General features: G+C 38.6%; 2 protein-coding genes across 5 annotated transcripts in view; both read left to right on the top strand.

Moving 5' to 3' along the window:
• PTPRR (protein tyrosine phosphatase receptor type R) overlaps positions 1 to 25,057 on the top strand; it is a 292,671-nt gene extending 267,614 nt beyond the window's left edge. For 2 of the 3 annotated variants that reach the window (XM_004457451.4, XM_071218951.1), the window contains 4 exons: positions 1,803 to 1,913; positions 3,257 to 3,414; positions 8,115 to 8,228; positions 23,871 to 25,057. In XM_004457451.4, the coding sequence (XP_004457508.2) occupies positions 1,803 to 1,913; positions 3,257 to 3,414; positions 8,115 to 8,228; positions 23,871 to 23,964 (477 nt within the window). In that variant the 3' untranslated portion in view covers positions 23,965 to 25,057. The remainder of the gene's footprint in view (positions 1 to 1,802; positions 1,914 to 3,256; positions 3,415 to 8,114; positions 8,229 to 23,870) is intronic. The other variant, XM_004457452.4, reaches the window with a different exon arrangement.
• A 630-nt stretch (positions 25,058 to 25,687) lies between these two features.
• PTPRB (protein tyrosine phosphatase receptor type B) overlaps positions 25,688 to 26,599 on the top strand; it is a 122,070-nt gene continuing 121,158 nt past the window's right edge. The window contains exon 1 of one of the 2 annotated variants that reach the window (XM_058308423.1): positions 25,688 to 25,791. In XM_058308423.1, coding sequence (XP_058164406.1) covers positions 25,737 to 25,791 — 55 coding nt within the window. In that variant the 5' untranslated portion in view covers positions 25,688 to 25,736. The remainder of the gene's footprint in view (positions 25,792 to 26,599) is intronic. The other variant, XM_058308421.2, reaches the window with a different exon arrangement.

Here is a 26,599-nt window from a genome sequence, read left to right as displayed (position 1 = left end):
CAACTGGTAAATGCGGTGGGAAATGAGTTTCTCTATTTTAAATAGATTCTTAATATTAGTATTGTCAGCCAGGATAAGCCTTTCACCTGCTTGCCTGACAGTTTTGGGTATGGAGTGGCATGTAAATAGAGCTGAAATGATTTACTTTGTTTGGAAAAAGATCAAAATGTGGAGGATGCAAGTGTGTTTTTATTTTCATGGATAAAAGAAACAGTGATTCCAGTAAAAGTGACATCCTGGGCCACTCCAGTCTGTGGAATAATTGCCCGGGAGGTTTCTGATACTCTCTGGTACTTTACGTGTCTTTTCATTTAATTCTGTAGTTCTGTGATCCTTTTGTTGCTCTTTTGTATCTATAGGTAGTCATTTTTTTAAAGTGTGGTTTTATGCCTTTGATGTAGTCATGGTGAAGAAACACTGTCCCTTGGGAACTGAAAGATCCTGATTGAGGGCGAAAAATGTAAAGGAATTTCTAAATAAGGGTGTGTGTGTGCTTGGGAGAAAATGGTTATACTGTAAATATTTCTAAAATTAACATTGCTTCTCTAGGCACTCAAAGTAAAACATCAATTTTTTTTTTAAATTTTAAATTCTTAATCATTAAAATATGTGGTAGAAAAATTAATGGTTTTTTTGCAGTTGTCTAAAAGGCAAAATAATATATAATGTGTGAGCTTCTATACATGCTTGGATCTCATCTTGTAGTTTTCTTTTAATAATGTAACAGATATAATAATCAAATAATATTTAATGCATGAAAACTAAATTACTTTAGGACAAAAGTTTATGAATCCTCCTCTTAAAAAAAAAGTAGCTGTGAAGTATAATAATAGTAATAGTAATAGTAATAGTAATAAACAAATTTGAGTGCCTGACTTTCTTCAAAGTGTTTTCCATGTAGGAAATCATGAAGAAGCTGAGGTTCAGAGAGTTAGGTAGGTTGCTCATGGATATACAGATAAACACTGAGGGAACTAAAATCTGGACCCAGACTTTCTGACTCCAAATCCTGCACCTTAACTACCATCCTAGATTGCCTTACCTACAATAAAATTATTAAAACTCTTATTAAGTCCTTCAAATAGAATCCATTATAAAAATATCCTTTAAATCACATTGTTACACTTTTATTCCGATGGACCTCATAAGTGAAAAAGTCATGGGTCTGGAAAAACATAATATCAGAGATGTATTAATTGTCGTTATATCTTCTTTGCATACAAGGGAAACTTCATTCTATGGCATCTAATACATTATAGATACTCTTATCGGACAGTTTAGTTTGATGAAGCAGGAAAATAAGTGATTTGCCTTAATAATTGTCATAGAACACTTGTTTTCTTTCTAGTCATCACATGACTAACCCTAAGAGTCAAATATTTCTATCTTAATTTCTCTGTGGAATTTTGGGAAATTTTGCCTTAATTTCCTTTTTTGCAGGGGGTTAGTGGCAACAATGTTCAGCAAGTAAATGTAAGAAGTAATGTTTTTAAAAAGAAGTTATTGAGATAAAATTAACATACCATACATACATACAAAATTCACATACTTAAAATGTGCAATGAAATGGTTCTAGTATATATTGTGGTGAAGGAAAATTTCTTAGGAGTTACTGAGAATTGAACCCAGGACCTCATACATGGGAAGCAGGCACTCAAACCACTGAGCTACACCTGCTCCTTGATGCTTGCTTTTTCAAAATTGCTTTAAAAACTTCCTTGAGATGCTTGAATGAAAAGTGTTCCAAGATGAATAAGAATAAGAGTCATTAATATTTGCTGTGTTCTTCCTCCTCCCTCCAGAAATGTGTGCTATATTGGCCAGAAAAGAGAGGGATATATGGGAAAGTGGAAGTTCTGGTTATCAGTGTGAAAGAATGTGAAAACTACACAGTTCGCAACCTTGTCTTAAAGGTAAGTTTGTGTAGCTATAGCTATCTACAAAGTACATGATATTACAGGATTACATTTCTGCTACAAAATTATGCATCCTAATAAATAGTGCAGATTCAGTTCAAAGAAATGAAATAATATCAAGATAAAGAGACATACTAATCTCTCCCTAATGTATTTCTTTTTCGTCAGCTACTATTAGATTGTAAAATAATTAATATAAGTATACTTTAAGGAAATTCATTATGTATAACGGTATGATCTTCCAGTTTGTATGAATAAAAGATACCTGATTTAACCTTTTGAAGGCTTTTAACTAAAAGCTTCTCCTGGAGACTTTACTGTGTGTGTATATGTGGGTTTTTTTTTAATGTCATTTTGATCTAAGCAGCTTTAAGTGAGGCCTGGAAACTGTGAAAGAGGAAATCTGCATTTGTGGGTGGCTGTGGGAGGCAAGACAAGCCTGAAGTGTTGATGAGATCTTCAGAAACTTGAAGCTACAGTAATTTATAGGGATTTTCCCTAGACCAGATCACGTCACAGAAAAATAACCTGATTTAACTTATTGATAGCAGATGCTAAGGAACATCGCCATGGTATTATTTTCTTCTAGAGAATGATCATCCCAAAGATTTCAGTCTTATCTAGAGCATCATTGCTGGGGCAGAATCATCTCATAGAAGAAGAGAGTGGAGGCAGAGTTCCAGAGATGGTTTTTATTGGGAAGTTCTGAATAGGGAGGCATTTACCCAAACCTGTTTTCAACACATATCCTAGATGTCTGATCTATGCCAAGTCCCCAACCAGGCACTGGGCTTCAAAATGATGTGCACAGACTGTGTGCTCAAGGTGTTTCCGAACAAGTGACCCCATGTAGCTCCTTTACTCTAGAGATTCCTCACTACTGTGAAATAGTGAAATTTGGGATGCATGTAGAAGCATTAGAGTGATGGGATATAAAACTGAGTATTCTTATGCTGGTTAATATGTTTACAACAACCTGCCAGGAGTACTCATAGAGCAGGAAATGCAATACATCCCAGTGCTTTCTTGGCTACATTTTCATCTATCATTCTCTAATTATAAACATATGGCTAGCATATGTTATATTTATGTTAGCTATACTAAATATATCTCATTTAGTAGGGGCAAGACTATTATGAAAGCAGGAGATTTACAGTAAAAGTTTCTCCAGGTAAAAGGGTAATTTTCAAAAATATCCTGTTTCCGAAGAGCCATATGTTTGCTACCTAGAAATAAGTTGCTAACAGCCTGGGAAGGGATAGAGGCATTCAGCGTTGTGGTTTAAGTGACTTTTAGTTCTACAAGTGGATGAGGCATTTGGTGGTTGTTGCTATTTTCAGCAAGGAAGTCACACCCAGCTTGTGAAGCATTATTGGTACACCTCCTGGCCTGACCATAAGACTCCTCACAGTGCCCAGCCCCTTCTGCAGCTCATGCTGGACGTAGAAGAAGACAGACTTGCTTCTGCTGGCCGAGGGCCTGTGGTTGTTCACTGCAGGTAAGGCATGAGCGGCTGTCCTTTCTGCCTAAGCATCTGTCCATCCTTTGTCAATCAGAGAGTGGGTGGATGTTAGGATTTGCTTCCTGGATGTGACTTTGTTGGCAAATAAACTATTTAATGAAATTGATTAACTCTCTAATATTTGTCTTGACCAAGAGGATATGTACAGAAATGAGGTTTTTTAGGCATTTTTTAGGGCATTTTAAGTGAACAGTTACCCAGTGGGCACAATTCAAGTTCTAAATAAGTAGTTCAGTGAACAAGAGACCTTACTCATTTCCCTTGATATTTATCCATTTAGTCTCAGAAGTCTCACATATACCAAGAAATACAGATGCAATGTTTTAAAAAATTATTCATGGTTCTTGTGTTGTTTCAAGATGATACCTGAACTATACTTGAATTGAATATTTGTTTATTATTATTATTTTTTATTTCTCTCCACTTTCCCTCCCACCAGTTGTCTGCTCTCTGTGTCCATTCACTGTGTGTTCTTCTGTGACCACTTCTATCCTTATCAGCGGCACCAGGAATCTGTGTTTCTTTTTGTTGCGTCATCTTGCTGTGTCAGCTCTCCAGTGTGTGCGGCGCCATTCTTGGGCAGGCTGCACTTTCTTTCACGCTGGGCAGCTCTCCTTATGGGTGCACTCCTTGCGCGTGGGGCTCCCCTATGCGGGGGACACCCCTGCGTGGCACGGCACTCCTTGCACGCTTCAGCACTGCGCATGGGCCAGCTCCACACAGGTCAAGGAGGCCCAGGGTTTGAACCGTGGACCTTGCGTGTGGTAAGCAGACACCCTATCCATTGGGCAGTCCACTTTCCTGAACTGAATCTTGATAACCTTTATTATTATGCCAAATTTGGTGGAAATCAGTTAGCTCTCTTAAAAGTCATTGCATGAAAAACAGATGGAAAAAAATTTTTGAAATGGGCTATGGGCAAGCTATAGTTCTCCAAAAGGAAAGCAAAGTATTGTTACCAGAACACAGGGTACTGGATGCTGGGGAGACAAAAGCAGCAGATGTCCACGATGCTTCCCTTCTCTAGAGTCTAGCTTACAGCTCCCCTGCTATAACTCATACCTCTCCATGCTTGTTTTCCTTTTAGTGGACCCAAACTAAAGCAAGTATCTCAAAAGTTGTTTATACAACCACCCATTAATTTCCTATATTTTCTAAAAATAATTTGTTATTTTGTTTAACTTTCTCATAAGTCTCTTGAGATACGCTGATAATATCTTTAATAAATAAAAACTAACATGATTTTATAATATTAGCCTCAATTAATTAAGAATAAAATTGCTATGTGTCCATTCACCAAAGAGGTCTTTATCCATTTTCTAGCAGAGAACCTTATCCTGAGTGTAACTTGGGACTGAGGAAAAGCAACCACATAGCTATACTCTGGGACTGGCACTGACCCCACCCAAAATTACAAAACACTCAGGAAATCTAATGCCAAATGGTCAATTCCCCTTTAAAACCAGCTCCCTTCTGATTGCTATTTCTAAGAATGAAGCCATCTTTTTTTCCAGGCACTCAACACCCACTGTTGACAGTTATCTTTGGCCCTTCTCTCAACTCCTGCCTCAGTATCTAATCGGTCACCAGATTGGCTTTGCTTTCAAAGCTTCTCCCATAATCATCCCTTCCTGTCCAGCCACCCTAGTTCAGGACCTTATGACCTCATCCATGTATTTTAGAAGTAGTCTGAATGTTGCGCGCGCACACACACTGTTACCTACTCTGAGCACACTTCTCTTGGATAATATTCATAAAACCCTCTTTCATCGAATAGGGTTCCTGTTCAAAGTTTCTCAGTAGCTTCCCATTAACCAGAGTAAAAGCCCTTAAGCTTGGGTCTGTGGATAAGCTACTACAAGGGTCAGTGAACTCCCTGAAATTATTTAGCACATTTGAGTACATAAGGTTATATGAATTTTTCTGGGAAGTGAAAGTTCATAGTTTTCGTCAAACTCTCATAAAAAAAATAAGTGCCGCTGGCTTCTTATCCTTTCATAAAGATCCTTTATAAGCCAGACACAAAAGGTCAAAATTGTATGATTCCACTTATGTAAAATATAAGCAAATTCATAGAGACAGAAAGTAGATTAGAGGTTGCTGGGGACTAGGGGAACGTGGACAGTTACTGCCTAATGGATAGAGTTTCTGTTTTAGATGATGAAAAGTTTTGGTAATAGATGGCAGTGATAGTGGCACAACATTGTGGAAGTAATACATGTCACTGAGTTGTACACTTGAAATTCATTAAAATGGTATATTTTATGTTATTTTTATCACAATTTAAAACCTTTTTTTAATTCAAGGATCCTTTAATGGATCCAATGTTCTTTCCCAGTCTTATTTCCCACTGTACCTCTAAAATAACTCACTCTTCAAGCCAAGGTAGTCTACTCATTGTCTCATGTCATATATCCTGTTCTGCATCTATTCTTTGCTTATATCAGTCTCCCAAAAGGATATTCCCCTCTAGCTCATGAGAACCAAAATACCTGCCATACATAGGGTACATTTCAAATCCCATCTTTAATGAAACCTTTGTAGACACCTCAACTAATAAGAACCATTTCCTCTTCGGAATTCCTCATATTCCACATGAAACAAGTGCTTAGAATGAAAAATATATGCTGAGTACCAAGACAGAAGCAATTAATTCCAACTATCTAAAAGTTGAAACCATGTAGAGTTGGCTTTTGAAAAATGACTAGTGTTTGAGGTTTTTTTGGAGCCTAGAGTGATTACAACTGAAAGTGGGAGGATTGCATCCAGCATCCAGGTGGAATCTGAGCCTCCTCTTGACATAGAGGTGCAATGGACACAACCAATCCAAAGTCCACATAGAAAAGGTGGCATTGGATTGAGAAAAGTGGACATGATGGCTGATGGGTATGGAGAAAGGCAGGAAGAGATGAGAGGTGGAGGCGTCTTTGGGACATGGAGCTGCCCTGGATGGTGCTTCAGGGGCAATCACCGGACACTGTAAATCCTCACAGGGCCCACTGGATGGAATGGGGGAGAGTGTGGGCCATGGTGTGAACCGTTGACCATGGGGTGCGGGGGTGCCCAAAGATATACTTGCCAAATGCAATGGCTGTGTCATGATGATGGGAGGGAGTGTTGCTGAGGGGGGGGAGAGGTGGGGTGGGGGAGGTAGGGTTCAATGGGACCTCATATATATTTTTTTTTAATGTAATATTATTACAAAGTAAATAAAATTTTAAAAAAAAGATAATAGGGAGGACATTACTGATTGAGGAAATATCAACTCATAAAGGAAAACTGGAAAATAAGAGGTGTTTTTGTAATGACTCCTATAATGGCACATAGAGTGCATGGAGAACTGCAGAAGGACATAAAGCTTGGAAGTTATGTCCCATTCATGAATGGGAAGTTAGTCCCATTCAGATTATGTAGGGCCCTGAATACAATAGAAGAGAGCTTAGACATTATTCTATAACTAATTGGAGCCATCAACAGTTTTTGAATAGATAGTAATATGGTTTTTGAAAGATGAATTTAGCAGCTGTGTATGGTAAATTAATCCAGGGAAAGATGTAAGACTTGAAAACCATTATGAGATCATTCCTTTAATTTAGCCATGAAGTGAGAAGATGCTGAAAACATGAGCACAGTCTATAGCAAGGAAAGCATGGATCCTAAAAGCTCAGTGGAGGAGGTAAATGTAAGAATTGGTAACAGATTGGATGTGGGAGGTGAAGAGGGGGAGGTGTTAAAGATGACTCCAAGATTTCTAGACTGGAAAGCTGTTGGCTGGCTCCTAATGCCATTAAGGGAAAAGATAATGAATTCTGTTTTAGATATATTGAATTTATATACATTAGCTTGAAAAAAGGGCAAAACAGTGACATCAAGAGTTCCAGCTAGGAGATAGAATGCCAATCTAGAATTTAGTAGAAACTTTAGGAATTTAGATGTAGATTCGAAAGAAGTTTACATAAAGACTGTTAATGGTTGAAATTGGTGAAATAGAGGAGAGAGAAAAGGGTCATAAGGTTAATTTTATGGACATGCTATCTAAGGCAAATGAATATATAAATTCTCCTGGACAAATAATGTTTCTATTCAACTATCACCTTTATATTTATGACAAAGAAATATTTGCCTCCAGCCCTGTCTTCTTTCCTAAACTAAATTGTATCTTCATTCACTGGACCCCTTAACAACAGTAATTCCAAGACAAACTCCCCCACTCTCTCCCAAATCAGCCCCAATGTCAAAATGCCCTTCTGTCTCAAGGCATCACTGTTCTTGCAGTCCTCCAAAACTAGTCATTTTTTACTTTTTGCTTTGCTCACTCTTCAACTCTAGTTGACAACTCCTCTAGTCTCTCCATCTGTGATGTATCCGCAGTCTTTCTCCTCCTTTCTAATGCCTTACCTAAGTTCACTAAACTCTTTCTAGAGCAACTAAAGTGCCTTTCCACTCTCCTTTCTAACCATCCCTTCTCCCACCCCACACATACTACTACACATAATTAACTGGGGAAAAAAAAAATGTATTTTTAAGTCCTAGCTCAGGGCTCGGTTTGTAATACTCAGTACACGTCAGCTGTTATTATTACTGCTTCTAATGGTTGTTTTGGATATAAAAGTATCCTTTTAAAAGAATATAATTTACTTTGTAGCCTTTTTAACACTTTTTCTTTTCTTTTCTAGTGCAGGAATAGGGAGAACCGGATGTTTTATTGCTACATCCATTGGCTGTCGACAGTTGAAAAAAGAAGGGGTTGTGGATACACTAAGCATCGTATGCCAGCTTCGTGTAGACCGGTGAGTGTTAAGGATTGTGTAATAAAGACTTCGGAGCAGTTTTATCAGTCACAACCTGATCTCATCAACCTGATTTTGTAAACATCACGGGCTCTGAAGTTCTAAATCTTAATAGAGATATGTGTGAAACGCTTAAGAGTATATATTGCAATGTGCATTGCATTAAAAAGCTATCAAAGAGAATGTAATTGGTAACACCGACAATCACAGCCCCAAAAACTAAAACCTCTGCACTTAATACATTCACTTTAGGATAGTGATCCTTTAAAATGAGGCATATATGATCCTACCAAAAGTTGTTATTAACACAGATGGTTTGATCACCTTTGTGGTGATCTCTGTGTATGTTGTGAAAACAAAACAAATAAATAACCTCTCTTCTTTCTTATTCTGTAACGGAACCTACCCAGTTAAACTGCTGAGTCAGTGATGGAGAAGGTGAACAGATGCTCCTTGAGAGAGGGTACAGAGAAAAAAGATGCTGTCGGGGACACAAGCAGCTGGCCTCTCTGCTCAGCAATTCAATGTGCTATCCAAGAATTGTTCTGAAATGCTATAAAAGACTGGGTTTCTTCATCCATTTGTAAAGCAAATATTTATTAATCACCTCCTATGCCTTAAGTATTCTTCTAGATGCTGCAAATACAGCATTAAACAAGATGAGTAAGGCCCTAGCTCTCCAGGAGTATATATGCTAATAGAGAGAGACAGATAATAAACATGCAAAAATAAAATAAACAAGGTAATTTCAGACAGAGATAAATACTGTGAAGTAGTAAAACAAAGAGAACCACTGGAGCTGGGTTTCTGGACTAGAACTCTGTGACCTAATATCCTAAAAGTGCAACTATATAGTTACCTTTTAAGATTCAATCAATAGGTGTTTATTGAGTGCTTCTATGCTCTAGGTCCTGGGAATTCAAAAGGGACAACTTGATTGTTCTGAAATTCAATGAGGTGATATACATAAAGTACGTAGAACAGGGTCCAGCACATAATGGGCCTTCAATAAATGTTCAATATGCCATCTTCATCATTGTTAAAATTATCGGTAAGATTTCTCTTATTTCTAAAAATCAAGCATTCGAATTCCCCAGTACAGATCAGGTTTTCCTTCTTTTCTACTGCCAGAACACCCTACGCTTTCCTCTTTCAGGCATCTCCTTAACCCTCCCGTCCTTTGTCTCCTTTTAGGTAATTACCTCTAAGTCTTTGTAAGTGTATCATCCCTCTCTTTTTTCTCGTAATTTTGATGCATTTATTAGAAGCTGCTCATCATGGTGGTTAAGATTCTGTGTTCTAGAGACAGATTGCCTGGGTTTCCTTATCATTTTTCTGGTTGTGAGGCCCTGCATGACCTACTGAACCTCTCCATGCCTCTGTTTCCTCGTCTGGAAAATGGAAGTAATAATAGTGTATATCTCATAGTGTTGTCCTAAGAACCAGAAGAGCTAATCTCTGTGAATTTCCTGGCACATAATAAGCATTCAATCACATTTAGCCAGTTAGCATCAATATATATAGCAAGTCATCTAAATGCTCTTCTGTAAACTGGAGATTAAATTATACCTCACAGGGTTGCTGTAGCATTTAGATGAGATTAACCTGTGATGTACTTAGTGGAATACTTAACCTATGTTTCTTACCCTCTCTCTGCCCTCCACTTCCTTCTTTCCACAATTCACATGTAACTGCTTCCAAAATTATTTTCTTCTTTTACATTAGCTCAGTTCCAATGGCCTCTCCTCCTCCTCTTGTAATTGCCATCTTAGTCTCTTGCAATCCCTTTGCTTTCTATCCAGAAATAGGATCCAGTCACATCTCTTAAGATTCTGGGACCTAACTTCACCTGGAAGAGGGTCCCTAAGTTGAAGAGTAAAAGATGACAGTCAGTCAACCTGATTGCCGTTTCTGCCGTGAACTTGGTCCCTTCTGCTTTGTAAACAAGAATTCTGCATGAGACCCCAAGTCCCTCAGGGACTCTAATTCATACCTGTGAACACTGCTTTCTTACTATCTACTGCCAGAATTCCATGAATGCCAGATACCTGCATGGATCTAAACTGAGTCCATACCACATTGGCCTCCAGTAGCACCTGTCTTGACCCTATTTGGAATAACATTCTGGAAAATAGGCTTGGTTTGCTCCTGTTTTTTGCCTTGTTACTGTTGAAATTTCCCTATTCACCCTCCCATCTCCCACCTCCACACCCCATCTCATAGATGACCTCCACTTTAGTTTCTACTTCCCAGTCACATTCCTTTATCAAATCCACCAAACTCTCCTCTAATTTTGAATAGAATCTCAAATACGTATTTTTTAAAAACGATATCACAATGCCTCCTCTATCTGCTCCTTCCTTCCTGAAACAAATGCTCAGAAACTTTAGCCTTGGCCTGCTAATTTGTCTCTACAAGGTCTTCCCAGAGGGCTTCTCTTTTTACTCCAGATAGGCTCTTTAAAACATATCCAACTTCTCTTCTGATCTGAAGTCTATAGGCTCTCTACCTCCTTGAATTTGAATGACTGCCAATATATGTCTCAAAATCATTTTGATTTATTAATCAGGATCCGTCCTACATAAATTCTTTCTGAGCAGCTGCTTCTATTGTTTATGAAGCAGACCCTCTCTTTAAAGCTTTCCTCAAAGCTTCTTTCCTTTGCCTTCCTTTCTTCACAGGATCAACATAGATTTTCCTTTTCTTGTCTCTTCCATTTTTTCACTCCTCTAGATATTAGGAGAAGCAAAACAGAAAACCTTCTTTCCTATTGTCCTCCCATGCCCTTTCTTGCCTCCTGCTCCAATTCTCCAGCTTTCCCCCTCATACCTCATTTTTAAAATCCTGATTTGGAACTGGACTGCTGTCATTGACCGTGTCCTTGACTCCTGCCAGTAAAGGGAACACTGGTCTCAGCAAATTCAAAGTTGACCTTTCTGCTGTTGTGGCTTACCTTTTTCTCCATTAGTTCTTAGAGCATTGTCCCCATACCCTGGTCTCTCTGCCCTTCCATGTCTTCAGGTCTGGACCTGGCTTTAGACCTTCCAGAATGAGCTCATCCACAACGGAGTAGTTTTTTTGAATAATGGGCTCTCCACCATGGTCTTCAAAGCACATGACTCATTTAACTCCCAAAATAAACCTAGTGGTAGAAAACGAGGTATTCCTTGGACTCATTTTTTTAAATAAGGAAAAGATGAATTCAATAGATCAAGTAACCTGCCCAAGGTCATGTAGCTTAGGATATGACAAACGGACCTCCTTGGAATCCAAGACTTCTGATTTCTAATTCAGAAAGTATGAATCTTATAGGTAAAAGTGAACAGGCTCTTGGAATAGTTCATTGTAAAATTGCTTGACAAAGACATATCTCTTCGATAATGTTCCTTAATTAAAGAGGATGCAATGACAACATGACACCATAATTTTTATAACACTTTTTATTTTGAATGAGAACTGTTTCATGACTAGATGGAGTGACATTTGTCAGCAGTTGCCTTTAGAGCCCAATTTGAGGGACATAGGGAAGTTGCTTCACCCCTACCCAAAAATAGCTATCTGTGGTGAATACCAAAAGTGTATTTAAGTACGGTGAATATCTAAAATACTGCTTTGGCTAAAAGAATCATTCCTTTTTAAAGTTCATTTAGCCTGGGAATAGAAAGGGCAGGTTGTACTCTATGGCTACTTGGCAATTGACACTTTAACCCAAATGATCCATCCTTCCAGTGTGACCACTAGAGAGAGTGTAAATCCCTGCATTTGGCATATATTCAGAACTTGCATTTTGAAGGGCAATTGTTCAATGAAGGGAAATTGAACAGAGGGCTTCAGAAGCTGGGCATGCTTCAGTAAGGACCTACAGTCCAGGGACTGTAGATGATCTCTGGGCACTGGGAAGGAATTGAGTGGAAGCAGAAGAGCTCTAGCAAGGCCCAAGGCAAAATTAAAATGTGGGGCCTCTTATTCAAGATAATTATTCCAAATTTCAAGACAGTTACAGCAGAGCATTAACTGAAGCACAGGGTCCTGTAAGTGCAAGAGTGGAAGAGACTCGCAAAAGTCACAAGCCCATTAAGCCAGCCCTGCCCTGGGGTCGTACTTATAGACAGGATCTTATAGATAGGATCGTACTTATAGACAGACCTGAATCCTGTGTTCTGTGTCCAGTGGAACAGGCACCCCAGATCTCCGCTCAGCCTGGAGCTCCTGGATCATCCATTCATTCGACATTTACTAAACACCTACTGCTGAACAGGTATCAGGCACCTGGGACAGAGAGATGGATTCCCTCCAGACTTTTCCAAACCACATTCCTTAGGGCATTGTTTAACACTTATTTATTGAGAGCCTGCTAAGTGCCAGGCATTCTTAGATGGTAGTCAGGCAAAAGTAAGTTCTTAATTTTTCTCAAGTTTGAGAAAAAGCTATACACTTCATTTCTTATAACCCCTCCCCACTTAGAGATTCACAACAAGCATTAACATATTAAAGAATCTGAAAAGTCTCCCAGCAAAGAAATCCATTGAACTTTGTTGAAGCACTCTTTCACTAATTTCTTGAACCACACAAAACTTTCTTCAAAGAAATCTAAATGGTAGGAAAGAAGTTGTAGAATAGTCAATAGAATAATAGAAATAGAAATTTGGTGTGAAGGGAAGAACTGGAAGTACGATGGTACCAGTTATTAGAGCTTGGGCAGAAACCATTGAAAGTAGAGGCAAGGTTGGGGCTGGCTAACTGGAAGCATCTAGCTGAGTGTAATAAAGGGATACAAAAGCCAGAACCAAAATATCAGAGAGACAATTATTGTTCTTTGACAGAGTAGGAGCTCCAGAAGTCATTTCACACCCTTCCCTACCCTTTCTAGCAATGGCCTCTACCGACTAGCACTCCAAGACTGCACAGTGTACATCTTTTTTTTTTAAGATTTATTTATTTATTTATTTCTCTCCCCTTCCCCCACCCCGGTTGTCTGTTCTCTGTGTCTATTTGCTGCATCTTCTTTGTCCGCTTCTGTTGTTGTCAGCAGCACGGGAATCTGTGTTTCTTTTTGCTGCGTCATCTTGTTGTGTCATCTGTCCATGTGGGCGGCACCATTCCTGGGCAGGCTGTACTTTCTTTGGCGCTGGGCGGCTCTCCTTACGGGGCGCATTCTTTGCGCGTGGGGCTCCCCTACAAGAGGGACACCCCTGCATGGCACAGCACTCCTTGCGCGCATCAGCACTGCTCATGGGCCAGCTGCACACGGGTCAAGGAGGCCCAGGGTTTGAACCGCGGACCTCCCATGTGGTAGGTGGACACCCTAACCGCTGGGCCAAGTCTGCTTCACTGTACATCTTCTTTTGATAATCTACTCCCCACGACTTATATCTGCCTCTCTGAGAAATCCCAGGGCATTGCTAAGAGCAAAGAAAATGACAAAGCAGTTATTCAGATACTTGAAATGGGGCCTGTTTCTTGCCTGACAAGTCAAGACTTTGAGCACTGGGCCAATTAAAATCCTCACCAAAAAGCACAATACCTGATCATTGTTATTCAACATGACAAGAACAGGTAATTTGTGCTCAAATCACAGATTTTTGTGATACTCCATTTTAGCAATAAATTCAAATGGTCCAGTTTAGAGATGTGTGTGATGCTGAATGGATGTTTCCATTAGAACAATTACAAAGTCGTTGGTGGATTCCTCATTCTCTGGCGAGTCATTATTTTTATTGGCTTTAAGACAACTTCTATTAATAGATGCTCCAGTTCTCACTGCAGACTCATGTATCTGTGAGTCTCCTTTTAATAATACTTTTGGGCATATTTTGAACTAAAATAGGGTTTCTTTTTTTCTAAGTAGGAGTTCAAATTAGTACAAGGCACCAACAGGTGTTCTATTTAGAAGTGCATTGATGGATTATTCCTTCATTCCCCTTGTGTTCATTTTTAATGAAAAGATGAAGTTGGGAGAGGGCACTGACTGGGAAGCAGCCAGCCACTAGAAAATGGGGTGGCAGAAACCTCTGGACTAGATGTCAAGAAGCTTGATGTTCAACCTGGGGGCTGGCTCTGCCCCTAATTTCCTGCGTGACCATATGTCCACCCTAGGCCTCTCTATTTACACATGTAAAAACAGAGGTGTGGCACATCAGTGATCCCTAGCCTAGTCTAACATGATGATCTCATTTTAAAGAGTAAAATATTTCATGGACCTCCCCCGACTTGATAGTGGTATTTTGAATCCCATAATGCTTTAAGTTAATTGTATTCTTTAACTCACAACAGTACCTACATACATTTGAAAAATAGTAATACATATAAAAATATTTAGTTGGTCTGCTGATAATGTATGTAGCACAAATGGATTTGAAGGCTCCTCCATAGAAGCCTTTTTCATTCTGGGATTCAGTCATTGGAAGTAATGCACTGGCTCTTTAAGGGTCCTTTCAGCTCATCCATTCTTTGAGTCTTTGAATTTTTGTTTCTGTGGAGAGCAATGGAATAGCGATAAAAGACAGTTACAACATTTACCGAACACTAACTAGGAAAGGGATGATTTTCAAAATATTGTGCAACCCTCTCACTTTCAGGGGAGAATTCAAGACCTAGAGAGGATAAATGACTTATCCAAGGTCACATAACAAACACATTTTTAGTCTTTTGTTGTTGTTGTTTTTGAAAAAAAGAGTAAACTCTGAACACTTTGCTCGCATTACCTGGACATTCTGGATTTGTTTGGTTTCCAAAGGGCTATTATTTGCTGAATTAGAAGACTTAAATGGATTAAGTACAAGATTAAGAGAAAGGAAGTTCACATTCTAATCCTGCCATTGATAATGACCCTGAACTAGTTACTATATAAACTAGAGAAAATTGTTTATCTCCAGTGGTTTCAGTTTAGATTATTTATTACTAATATCTAAATGTGTGGAGCACAATGAACTTTCCATTGACCAGCATGGTTGTGGAAAGGGATAATTTGTTTAACCAAGTTTCCCTGTTAACAAAAGGTTACCATGCATACACACAAGTCAACAATTCTCAAAAATTATAGTGGAAAAAAATGACCCTTAACATTAGTACTGAATGAACAGGGAAATCATTTTTTTGCTTAAAAATCCCTTCTAATTCTTGATTAAATATTCTGACATTAAGTATCACTAAATTATTCTAGCTAATTGAGAATTCAAGTTAATATAATGCTAAACCAACCAGCTTTCACCATGTTTATCTCTTGCCAGAGGAGATTCATTTAGGCTTCATTTAGACGCGTGCATACCCGGGTTTCACAGTGCAAAGTAGTGACAGCAGGTCATTTACACGTTAAATCTAAGACATGCACCTGCCCCTTTAAAAAATAATAATCTGTAGAAAATGCCTCACACGCACAAAGATGTTATAGAAGAATGACTAAAGAGCAATATGTGACCTCGCCAGTGAGGAAAAAATGTAGTCCAATATAGGCTGACCTCAGGCAATTTTTTCCTCATGGGACTTCTTTTAATCCCATTTGGCACCTCTGGACATTGGAAGAATTTGAAATCAGAATTTAGGGTGTGAAGTATATAAAAGAATATGTAGTTCCAAGGCCTTTCTCTTTTTTTTTCTTTTCTTTTTTTTCCCCCAGAAACAGGAAACAATCTGTCAGATTCTCCTTTTTGAGAGTCAATGGTGAACTCTGCAGTTGTCTTCATGCCTCCTTATAGGGACTTTATTTTGGAATGGCATCCAAAGGCCTTACTTGTGGCTTCCCAGACAGGATAGAAAAATGCTTCCAGTGTGCGTCAAATCATTGTTTAAATGTTTTGGTTAATCATTTTAGTTTGATGATTTTCTTTTTTTTCACTATAGCAACCTAAGACATGTAATATGTGTGCTATCAATTTCTTAGGCTAATATATATCACAAAGATATTCTTTGTTTCAAAGTCTGGTTAAAATAATTTCAAAGCTAAAATTTATCTCTTTAGGTGAAATTTTTATCAACGTTTACCTTACACTTATCCATATCTCTCTGCATTCCCATCCAGTCACAAAGATTCCTAATTAGTGAAATTCAAAGGTCTCATTTGAAGATACAGAATCCAACATTTTGGTTTACTTATTTTAAGGGCATTTGCAGATGGAGTTCTATAAATCGGTATGGGTTTACTTGACTTACATTCCTGAGATCATACTAAGAGGTCCTCTTTGTAAAATAGTTATGCCGATTGAATCTCCCAAGTCGTTGCCAGGCAACCTTTTCCTTCTTCTCAGCTTGGGAGTTAATTGAGTGTTTACCTGAGTATTCAGGAAAAAATTCGCTAATTTACAGGAAAAAAAAATGGAACTCAAGATATGCTAGAGTAGTCATTGAAGTATCATTTGATCTTTGCTGGCTTTTATGTCTGACATTTCCTTCGGAGCACGTCTGTTTCAGAGCAAGTGTCTATGTTCAAAATACCTGGTCAAAACCTGTCAAGACGTTTATGTTTAAGTTCTCCCCCATGGAAGTGACATCTCTATAAAGGAAAGGGGGAAACCTTCATAGGAGGAACCCAGAGGCACATCCCAGCTGGAGCCGAGTGACAGCAGTAGACAGCCTCATTCGACTCATGCCCAAATTATCGGAGTTTACCCATGAGACCCATTAACATCCACACCTTTTGTTCTAAATTTACTGTACCAAACATTACCAAAAGAATTCCAGATTTGAAAATAATAAAAAGCAAAGGAGCGTAAGTTCCATTGTTAGCCCAGAAGTGAGTCACCGCTGCAGAATTTCTTCTGTCTACTGATTAGACCGGATACGGGCTGGGCGGTGCAGCAGGAAAGGCTGTTGCTCTCTGTATGTGTGAGTTAATAGTCGCAAAAGGTCACAATTTTAACATGTTAAAAACCAAATTTCTCTCCTGGGCATCTGGAGGAGTTTTTTTCGACACACCCTCCCAGGAGCAAAGGGAAAAAACTACATATTTTTCCCTCTTCTAACCTGAGTTCACCCCCAGCTGACCCAGCTACGTGCTTCCCTGCATGGAGATTGAGATTGCAGTCATTTTTGAGTTGGACAAGGCTACTGTAATAGGAGATAGCTGACATTTCTGGAAGGGTAGCATCTCTGAATCTTCTCTGTCTAAACGCAGTGTTTGTGGTCTGTGACCATGAGGAAGTCACAGAGCCGCACTGCCACCACCACTTTTGCAATAAAGGGAAAGATTTTCTTCCACAACATGGAGGGATGGAGTGGAGCATAACTGGGGTGACCAAGTAATTTATCATCCAAACCAAGATACTGGAGAGTGAAAAGTGGCCCTATTAAAAATTATACCAGGACAACTGGAGCAAATCAGGATCATCCCAAGCAAACCAAGATGTGTGATCAACCAGGCATAGTGCTAACTAAGCACCCACCAACTGAATAAGGAAAAGAATACACAGCATTTATTTAGAAACCACTAAATGATAACCACTGTGCTAAGCACGCTGTGGGTTAAGTCATTTAAAATTTGCAAAACTGAAATCCTTATTAGATGTACACTATATGCCCAGCCAGTGTTTTTCAAACTTTGTGTGAGCAACTCTCAGAGAGAACTATATGGAAAAACAATAAAAAACAGAACTGTCCTGGTCAAATTGGAACTGGGAGCTAGTCAGAAAGGCAGAGCCTCCTCCTCCACCAGGCCAGCGCCCCACTGGCAACCCTGGGGAACCCTGGGCTCCTGGGACTTCCTTGGACCACCTTGGGTCAGACGCTGGCATACTCTGACTCATTTAATCCTCACAATCTGAAGAGGTCAGTGTCATTAATGTCGTTTTATAAGTGTGAAAACCCAAACTGCAAATGAGCCAATGACTCATCTAAGATCATATAGCTAGTAGGTTCAAAAGCAGGGATTCAAACCTGAGTCTGTCAGACTCCAAACCCTCTTCCTTTCCACCACATCATCTGCCTCCCCTGTAGCCAATTTCTAGGCTGGTTAATATTTGGAAACATATTTAGATCTTTCCATCAGGGATTGCCCTACCAGGTAATCCTGACAGTTTGGGTTTTGACCCTTCAAGGCCTTTAGCAACCTCATCCCAGAGTCCTCCAGTTTCAGTTCAAACAGATAGTGCCAAAAAGTAACAAGAACAATAATTATATCTAACATATATGGTACTTAATAAGTGATTGGCTTTGTGCTAAATACTTTGACTGGATTGTCCTATTTATTTCTCACAGTAATGCTTTAAGGTAACTACTGTTATTTTATTATCTCACCATTTTGCAGATGAGAAATTGATCATTGCAAAGGTTAATTAATAAGATAAAGGAGCTAGTAAATACTGGTGATGGAATCTGAACAGAAGTAGTCTTGACAACAGTGTATTTTGTCTTTTTACATCTTAATGTACTTTGGCTCCTACTTTTTTTTATCTCAAAGATTTTTTTGTTATTTATTTAAATTTTATTGAAATATCCCATTCATACATGAACATTTGTAAACAATAAGTGTATAGTAAAAATTGTGAATTCATGAAACAAACATGCATGCATATCATCATACAGTTCTCGCATACATCACCCCACCACCATCTTGCATTATTGTGAAATATTTGTTGCAAACTATGAAAGAGCATTGTCAAAATATTACTACTAACTATAGCCCATATCTTACATTTGATGTAACCCATCCAGTTACTAATACCCTATATTAGTATTATATATTTGTTATTATTCATGAGAAAACATTCTCGTATCTGTCGTGTACATGCTTTGTACAATCCATTCAAAGTGTACATTCAGTGGCTGTCATTTAGAGGGTTGTAATGAAATTTTAGAACATTTTCATTATTCCAAAGGGAAAAATCCTATACTCTCTTGTAACTCCTATTGTTGTCCCTTAGTATTGAAATAATATCTTCTTGCAGTTACTGTAAAATATTACAATATTGCTGTTAACTATTGCCTATAAGTTACATTAGTTGTAATTTTCCCATGTATCACCATATTTTTAGCATTTTGCAAAAAAAAAATTCTTATATTTATACTATTAACTACAATCTTCATCCCCCACCAAAATCACCATATTATACCTTCCCTAGATTATGTTCTAATTTCCTTTCAATTGACGTTTATGTCCACAGTCTTTCCCTTTCAGCCTTATGAACCTGGCACCTTGGCATTCCAAACCTTTTCAGACCTATTGCCACTCTCACAGCTAACTGAGTTCTCTTGTCTTGTTTTTATATGGCCTTTCTCTTTTTTGACAAACTAACTCCTGCGCAGCAGTTTTGTAGCTTAATGTGTTACATCTCCTGGCAGAACAGATTTGTACCTAAAGAGGATTCTTCCAAGGAGGAAGGACGTTTTGATAAATATTGAAAATGGTGATAATTTCAGGCATGCTGCCTGGCTAATAATCCAGCTATTTTTGGCCCCACAGGTCTTCTCCAATGAAGCATCATCTTGATCCCCGTGGATCCCCATGGAAATCTTTTAAAATCTTAGTCTTGGTTTAATGTAAACTGTGATCTCTTGGAGGACCAGGTTTAATTTTGTGTCCACTCCTTAAAAGGGAATTGAATGATGTGTATTTAAAAAAAGAGAGAGAGAGAACATCTCTGTTTCTCACCTACCAGGACCATCTTGCATTAGGAACTTTATATCAGTGATACAGATGCAGACTTCAGCAAATTCACAGAGCCCTGTCTCACCTAAGAGGTGCCTGAGAACCAAGTCAGAGCTCTCCTGGCAATGAATTATTCCAATGCTGTCTTGAGAGCTTCATAATCAATCTGCATTTATCTATTCATTCCATAGGTATGTTTTATATACAGGCACTGTTGCTAGCTCTGACCAGCCTATAAAAAGACTGTCTTTTCCCCATAAAAGTAAAATCTACAGAGTAAGCCTAGATTGTAAGTTATACAAAGATCAACTGAGTAGTTTATATGCCAATATGTGCAGTTGGACATTATTTAAATATTTTCAACAAGGATTATGATGAGTTCCCAAACTTGAACTACCCTCCAGGGAATTAACCCTGGGATGTCCTTTACCTCCTTTTAGTCTGAAATTTATCTTCTCACATGACATGAAAAGAGCATGGCTTGGGTAGCCTTGATAGATATTTACCTGGGACTGGCGTGTGCTTTTCACTGTCACAGATAAAAGACGGGTATTGTGTCTGCCCTCAGAGGACCTACAGCCTGTTGGAAGCAATTTGGAAAGGACTGGGCAGCACATAATATGATATCAAAACTTATAATAAAGACACTACTCTGGTCTTACCTTTTTCTATTTTTTTTATAAATGACTTAGATGAAAAGATATGACATGCTTGTTAAATACCTGGAAGACACAAAGCTGGAAGTAAGAAATAGAAGGCTAATATATTGAATGACAGAAATAGTGATCTTAATAAACAAGAACAATGTTCAAACCTAACAAATTGAAATTAATAGGAGTAAATAGAAAGTCCTGCATTTAATTTTAAAAAGCCAATGACATAAGTACAGGATGGGAGAGAGAGCTGTGCTTTTCACTTTCAAAATAATCTCATACACATTTTAATTAACCTGAGCTTTCCTTCAAAATCTTAAAACGCTTGGTGAGCACCTGCCAAATGCCTGGCACCATGCAGGCACTGTGGGATCTAACTACCCAATATACCTGCAAATGAGAACTTGGGAGGTTTTTATTGGTCTATAATGTACAGCTCAAAGGAGACAATATTCCCACTGACTAGATCATATCTGGCCACAACATTCTTAAAAGGACATATTTGATAAAATAGCCTATAAAACAGAGAGACTAAATTGGTGAGTGACAGGGAAATCAGGCTGTATAGAAATATTGAGTGAGCACAGGATGTTTAGTCTAGAGAAGAAAAGATTATGGGACTTTGATGGTTGTTTTCCAGCATTTAGAGAGCTATTGTGTGAATGCAAGAGGAGCCATGAGACTTTTTTTTTTTTAGGTTATTTCAGTTGACCCAGTGAGGAGAAAGTTAGTAGAAACAGATTCATTTTGAGGTAGTCAAAAATTTTCCTGCCAGCCTTGGGAAAGACTGCCTCTAAAGGAACATGCACATTCAGGCAGACGCTAGCTGACCGTCTGCCATGTGGACAGCTTCCTTCTGGAAAAGCTACATTTTGTTGACGATTGGAATGAATGATTTCTGAGGAACTCTCTAATGCCAATGCTTTACTTTTTAGTTTCCAAATTAAATGGGAAGTGGCAGAACTTTTCACATACTTCCTTATGCCTTCAGACTTGCAAGACTCTTTACTAGTCCACAATGAATGGGCTAGTAAAAAGTCTTTGCCACCCTCACAAGTTGAGACAACCTTTGACTTAGTTAATAGAAAGTCATAGTAATTATACTCCAAGTATTAAAATACATTGATGACCCACTTGGGCTAAAATGGCTATTAAAACCTAGACTGGGAGGCAGACTTGGCCCAGTGGTTAGGGCGTCCGTCTACCACATGGGAGGTCCGCGGTTCAAACCCCGGGCCTCCTTGACCCGTGTGGAGCTGGCCCATGCGCAGTCCTGATGCGCGCAAGGAGTGCCCTGCCACGCAGGTGTGTCCCCTACGCAGGGGAGCCCCATGCGCAAGGAGAGCCACCCATCACAAAAGAAAGTGCAGCCTGCCCAGGAATGGTGCCACACACACGGAGAGCTGACACAACAAGATGACGCAACAAAAAAGAAACACAGATTCCCATGCCACTGACAACAGAAGCAGACAAAGAAGATGCAGCAAATAGACACAGAGAACAGACAACTGGGGTGGGGGGAAGGGAAGAGAAATAAATAAATAAATAAATCTTTTTTTAAAAATCATTAAAAAAAAAAAAAAAACCTAGACTGTTGTCTCCATTAACTGGTTGGATAGGTAAATAACAGAGCTAACCAGATGTGCAAGACTAGGAAAATCTTGCCTCACAGTAAGGTAAGTGATGAAAGGAAGTTCACAAACCAGAGTCCAAGAGATGGAAAACATAGACGGTTCCACATACCATCTGCTCCTCAAAGAGGGAAATAATGGTTCTCTGAGCTATGCAAATGCCAGAGGAAGGGAGGCACCTCTCAGCTCCCTGGAGCCGCCTAATATTTACTGTGCCCTTGTCTCCCCAGCCTCGTGGTCAAGGCCAGCATCTTCCGGACACCTGCTATATTTTTAGGTGTGCCCAGAAGTCGTCATTATCTAGCTCAGACAAGGAAGGGCTACCACATTCTCAGCTGGCAATCTCTGTTGTCAATTTATGACCAAGGAATACTTTAAGTGGCCTTCAGTACAACCAAGGGTACAGCTCTAGGAAAACAGACTCATAAAGCATTTCTTTTGTGTCTGCAAATAAGATGTTGTCACTGTAATCTGTGTATTTATTCACTCTTTATTTCTTAATAAATACATCATTTTTGGCATCATGTCAACCTGTCCGAAGAATCACTGTTTAATTTTTGAAGGCTGAAATCTAATTGCTTTAATATCTTATAAGCCTATACTTGTAGGAGTTGACTAGTAAGCACAGATACAAGCCTAGTTTTAGTGATTACCATTAACATGTTACAGTGAGGTACTATATCTTGTTTTCAAGCTATGGTGAAGTGCTTAAATGGTTTGAAAATAATCATTTTGAATGGTACTGATAGCCACTAGGAAAAACTGGCTAAAGCACAATTTAAAAATTAGTTGTATGATTGTGGCATTAAGGAGACTTCAAATAGTTACTATCAGTAATGTTATTATTCAGTGAGCAGGAAAAATAGATAACATTTAAATTAGTGTCTGGTAGTTTTGCCAAGCTAAAGAACCACAATTATAAAAGGGGAAACTGTGGCATAGATATTTTGTATATAAAAGTATAATGAGAAGCATCATTATCTCTCACAAAGACAGCTGTCTTCTGCTAATGAAATGGCAAATGAAATGCTAAGGAACCAGTGATGATAATGGTGATAAAAGAAAAAATCAAGAGCCAATTCACTTTTTCCAACTCATTTAAGGGCCCATCTGCTATTATGTTTAGATACCTAGCACACTGCACCCAAAGGCTAAGGTTGTTTCCATATAACTTACTCAAACCATTCCAGAGTAGACTTTCTACTTGTAGGAAGAACAAGATTTCACAGTGGACTTTTTAAAAATTAACCTACTTTGACTGTTTTCAATCCAAATGTATAAGCCATTTTTACGTAAGTTGAATGACAAGGCTACTGAGAAGTAATTCTAATGCCCCAGTTACATTTAATTAATTTAGCCCTCACAGCAGTTACTATTATCTCATTTTTAACAGAAGAGTAAACTAAGGCACAAAGGTTTTTAAGAAACTTGCCCAATGTCACATAGCTAAGGATTGTCAGAGGATCCCCTTACTGCCTCCAAAGTCTGAGTACTTAACCATTAAGCTACACTGCCTCCTCATTAATAGTTGATATGTAAGTAAATTAAGGAATTGCCTAGTGTGTACCAGGCATTATTTTAAACCCTTTATGTACATTAAGGTAGTAAGTTCCCCAGTTGGGCCCTTTGGACACAGATAAGAAGAATAGCAAAAGAATCATGAAGTGAACCATTCTACATGTCTTTGGAAGGACACTCTAGCTTGAATGTGGTCTCTGCATTACTTGGAATTGCAGTAAGTAGCAAAAAAAGAAGTTATTTTATTATCTCTTCGTTGCAGGGGTGGAATGGTCCAAACCAGTGAGCAGTATGAATTTGTTCATCATGCGCTCAGCCTGTATGAGAGCAGACTTTCAGCAGAAACTGTCGAGTGATTCACTGAAGACTTAGCAGAGCATCAATCTCTTGGGGTGATTAATCAAATTACCCATCTGAGGCTTCTAAAAGGCGCTTCCTGCAATGTAAGGAGAGAGACGTTCCAAAGCAGCCTGTGGCATGGATTACAGAAGACTTAGCAACATATTAAAGATTGCCAACCCTTTATGTATATGAATGCATTTGTAAGCATCCCCCGAAATATTTTGAAGGGCCTGTGCTGATGGAGGTATGATAGATTTCTCACATGTGCTAAGGCAGGTTTTTTTGTGTCTGTATTGACTATCATCTGCCACACTGAATGTATGTAATGTTCTGATACATGCTGTCGGGTGACGGCTGTAGGAGCTGCTGAAGAAATAATTATTGTGTGTTTCGATGCTTTAATGTTTGCAAAATCTGTCTTGTGAATGGACTGTCTGCTGTTAAACTCTTCCCAGTTTAAGTGCTATTACCTTTCTCAGTTACCAGAATCTTGCTGCTAAATCTGCAAGTGATTGATAATGGTTTTTAACAAATAAGTCTTGTTTTTAAAGAAAAAAAAAAAAAAAACAGTAACTATTTTATATGGAAGTGTGTCTTGATATATTACCTATTAAATGTATATTCAAAGTACCTCCTATCAATCAATTACAGAGCACAATGATTGTCTGTGGGTATATATGTATTTACTCTATTATTGGGCACAGAAGTGGCTTCTGCTCCAGAACTCTATCCAGTATATTTCTACATTGTGAGTCATTGTACTTTAAAAGAAAACAAATTTGTAGCAACTATGAGATACCAAGATTTTAAAAATTTGTCTGTCTTTTACTAAGAGAGAATTTTGAATATGCTGTCTACCTGTAATCTCTCTTCCAATAAAAGGCAGATGCCTTCGGTAATGACAGAACTTGTCCATTTCCAGAGGTTCTTCAAATGTATGCTGCCATGTATGTCCTTAAATTCCTGAAAGGTTTTAATCTTCAAGAGACAAATAAAGTTAAAATAACTACACTCAGCAGGCACTAGGTGTTCCGCTCAAATATGAATTTTTAATGCAGCAATGTTGACTTTGTTTCATACTGCCAATAAACTACTCTTAATACTAAATATTGACTAAAGCATATATTTTTTTTTTCTTTTTTCCTATTTGGAGAGAGACCATTATCTTTTGGGGAAGCCTGAAATAGATAATGTGATAGGTTTAACTTTAGTTTCTGGATCTACCCAGTGGAGATGATGATCTCAAAATGTAATACTATCATCGCTTGAGTGATAATGACCCAGAAGTGCATCATTATGGGATGTTCCTCCATGGACTCCCAGCATATTGTTATGCAAAGAGTACCTGTTTATGGCTTCATATCACTTGCCATAGACCCTCATAAATGAAATGGTTTGTGTTTATTCAGTAGAATCACATTACCTGAAGAGATGTAGTGCTGTAGGAACATTTAATTATCTAAGATTACAATTCCTTTCTTTCCTCTTGAGGTTAAGAAGTAGCCATGTGCCAAAGGGATAGTAGGTGATGATTTAAGAGTTTTATTCTGCTCTTGGAGGCTGGAATTTTTCTACATTAAATAGAGGTAATCATAATCCCTTCTTTCTAAGGAAACAGACAAAAGGACACTGGTGTAAAACTCCCTCAAACAATTCAATAGGAGGAAGTGCTCGTCACGGACTTTTCCCCCACCATGAAGGCACATTTCCTTCCTAGTCTTTGCTTCTCTTATCTGGGAGAATTTTTTTTTTCCCAAGCAAAGCAGGAACAGTTGTTAAGTGGAAAATGGAGGCTGGATTTTACATGGCGATTCTTACCTGCTTGATCCTCGGGAACTCAGGTGAGTGTGCCTGCCTCATTTTCCCCGAGGCATTTCTCCCATGTCCCCCCTGAGGAATTTCTGGCCTTTGGAAAGTGTCTAAAATTAGGCAGAAATGGAGCCAGGACTCGACGGCAGTGTAGCCAAAGACAAGGACAGGGACTCAAAGGAGCCAACTGTGCCAACAGTGTGAGATGTCTCTCCAAGAGAAAATAAATGGTCTCCTTATGTCCTCCAGAATTCTCAGGCAGCTCCTGAAACGGCATTTGACAGCAGAGAGTAAAGCACCCTGAGGAGAAATTTTTGTTATTGTCTAACAGTCCACGGCATTCCCAGTGCTAACGAGCCTTTTTTCCATTCAGGTTATAGTTTTGGATTTGTTTTTTTAATTATTGTTCTTTGTTTGTTTGTTTTTGTCTCCAAGAAAGTATATAAGAAATACGATGAAAGAGGGCGAGGATATGTTTTATTTGCCAGTCCTTATTTGATTGGGCTGAATATTTTCATGGGAGAGCTGGGCAATTTAAATAAAAGCATATTAAAATGTTTTTGAGCCTGAATATCTCACTTTTTAATACTGATGTTTAACAGTTGGGTAGTTAGTTTTCTTACATTGAGAAATGCTGATTTTTAAAAGCTACGTGAATTAGTATTTGAGAGAAAAGTATAAAGAGATTGTCCCAAAATAGAGAAATGCTTCTCTCCAATATTATAAGATATTTAAATTGTGATAATCAGTACTTGAATTGGTTGTTGTTGTATAGGAGGGTGAGCCCGGAGGGGTGGGGAAAGCAAATCTCCTGGATTTGTTTTCTTTTTATTCAAACTA

This window comes from Dasypus novemcinctus, chromosome 12 (assembly GCF_030445035.2).
Source record: "Dasypus novemcinctus isolate mDasNov1 chromosome 12, mDasNov1.1.hap2, whole genome shotgun sequence".
Lineage (NCBI taxonomy): Eukaryota > Metazoa > Chordata > Mammalia > Cingulata > Dasypodidae > Dasypus > Dasypus novemcinctus.
This window is presented reverse-complemented; position numbering and strand designations above follow the sequence as displayed.